Source organism: Chinchilla lanigera, unplaced genomic scaffold (genome assembly GCF_000276665.1).
Source record: "Chinchilla lanigera isolate Chin_1 unplaced genomic scaffold, ChiLan1.0 scaffold01799, whole genome shotgun sequence".
Lineage (NCBI taxonomy): Eukaryota > Metazoa > Chordata > Mammalia > Rodentia > Chinchillidae > Chinchilla > Chinchilla lanigera.
This window is the reverse complement of record NW_004957200.1, coordinates 1-1,209: the sequence shown is the minus strand read 5'-3', so window position 1 is coordinate 1,209 and position 1,209 is coordinate 1. Positions and strand designations below refer to the sequence as shown.

Here is a 1,209-nt window from a genome sequence, read left to right as displayed (position 1 = left end):
CCCAGTGCCAAGGCTGCCCCGTTCCTGGGGAGGAAGCCGCGACCCCCTGGCAGCTCACAGCCTCTGCAGGGGGACGGGAGGGACAGCGGCCCTGGCTGGGAGCCTCCAGCAGTCCAGGACCTCGCTCTCTACCCAGCCAGTCCTCACAGTGTGCACGGCTGGGAGGGAACAGGCACCTGGGGGATGGGGAGGCTGCTCCCCAGGGCCGAGGCCTCTGCTGGAGCCCCGCCAGAGCCCCTCTGAGCCCGAGTCTCACCATCCAAGGTTTCCACATGGAGGCGGAGTCCCAGGTCCTTGTTACGGCTCAACAACCAGCGGTCACTGGCTGCCGTGACGTCCAGCACCAGCCAGCCCTCGTCTCCTGCTCTGAGGGTCTGAAGATCCAAAAAGAACAAGTCAGACTCCCTGTGGACACGAAAGAACAATTAACTGAGGGTGGAGGGCCAGCCCCGCTACCTCTGGGGACCATGACTGGCGCAGCCACCCCTCCCTGGCTCTGGGCTGGGCTCCTTCTCCGCCGCACGTCACTCGTACTCCGCCCCAAACCATGTTTCTGTGCCCGCGTGCAGGTGGGGAGACTGAGGCCCAGTGGCTCAGGGACCCGTCCAAAGCCCCACAGCCGGGATGGCAGGGCAGGGCCGCTCAGGCCTGGCATCTTTCCCACCTGGGAGGCCGTTCTCCCGGGCAGCCTCCCTTTCCTCCTCTGAGAAACGCTCCCCAGCCTAGGACACAGTGCCCGAGCCTTGACCAGGGCACAGGGAGGCCGGGCTGGCGAGGAGAGGCACCTGTTGGAGTGCTCCTGGACCACCTCGAACACGCTGACGTGGAGAGTCGTGTTGAGCGGGTGTGTGCTGGGCACCTTATAAATCCGGAACTCGGCAGCTGTGACCGCCTCCCCCGCCGGGATCTGCGTCAGATCGAAGCGGAACTCCTTCCAGTGGGGCTCGTGGTGGCCCAGGGCATGGTCACGCTCCACTGGAAGACGAAGCAGGAGACAGGCGCTTCAGAGCGGCGGGGAGAGCTCGGGCTCGGGAGCAGGAACCCAGGCAGCCTGGCTGGGGCCGGTTTCTTCTGCAAACAGCCTGTTCCAGGCTCGGCCCCAGGTGGAGACAGGGCTCCACCAGGTCGCTTAGTGAGCGGCTCTGGCAAATGCTCAACAGACCCATGCCCCAAACCCCACTGCAAGCCCCCACCGGGCCCCCTGCCAGC

The 1,209-nt window shown here is 66.0% G+C and overlaps 1 protein-coding gene across 1 annotated transcript; it reads right to left on the bottom strand.

The window, feature by feature from the left end:
- Positions 1 to 256: 256 nt before the first annotated feature.
- LOC106147696 (bone morphogenetic protein 8A-like) lies at positions 257 to 975 on the bottom strand (the record flags this gene model as incomplete). The annotated part of the gene is given in 2 exon segments (XM_013510247.1): positions 257 to 405; positions 786 to 975. Coding segments are annotated over 2 exon segments (339 nt in total), but the record flags the coding sequence as incomplete, so codon positions are not given.
- Positions 976 to 1,209: the final 234 nt, after the last annotated feature.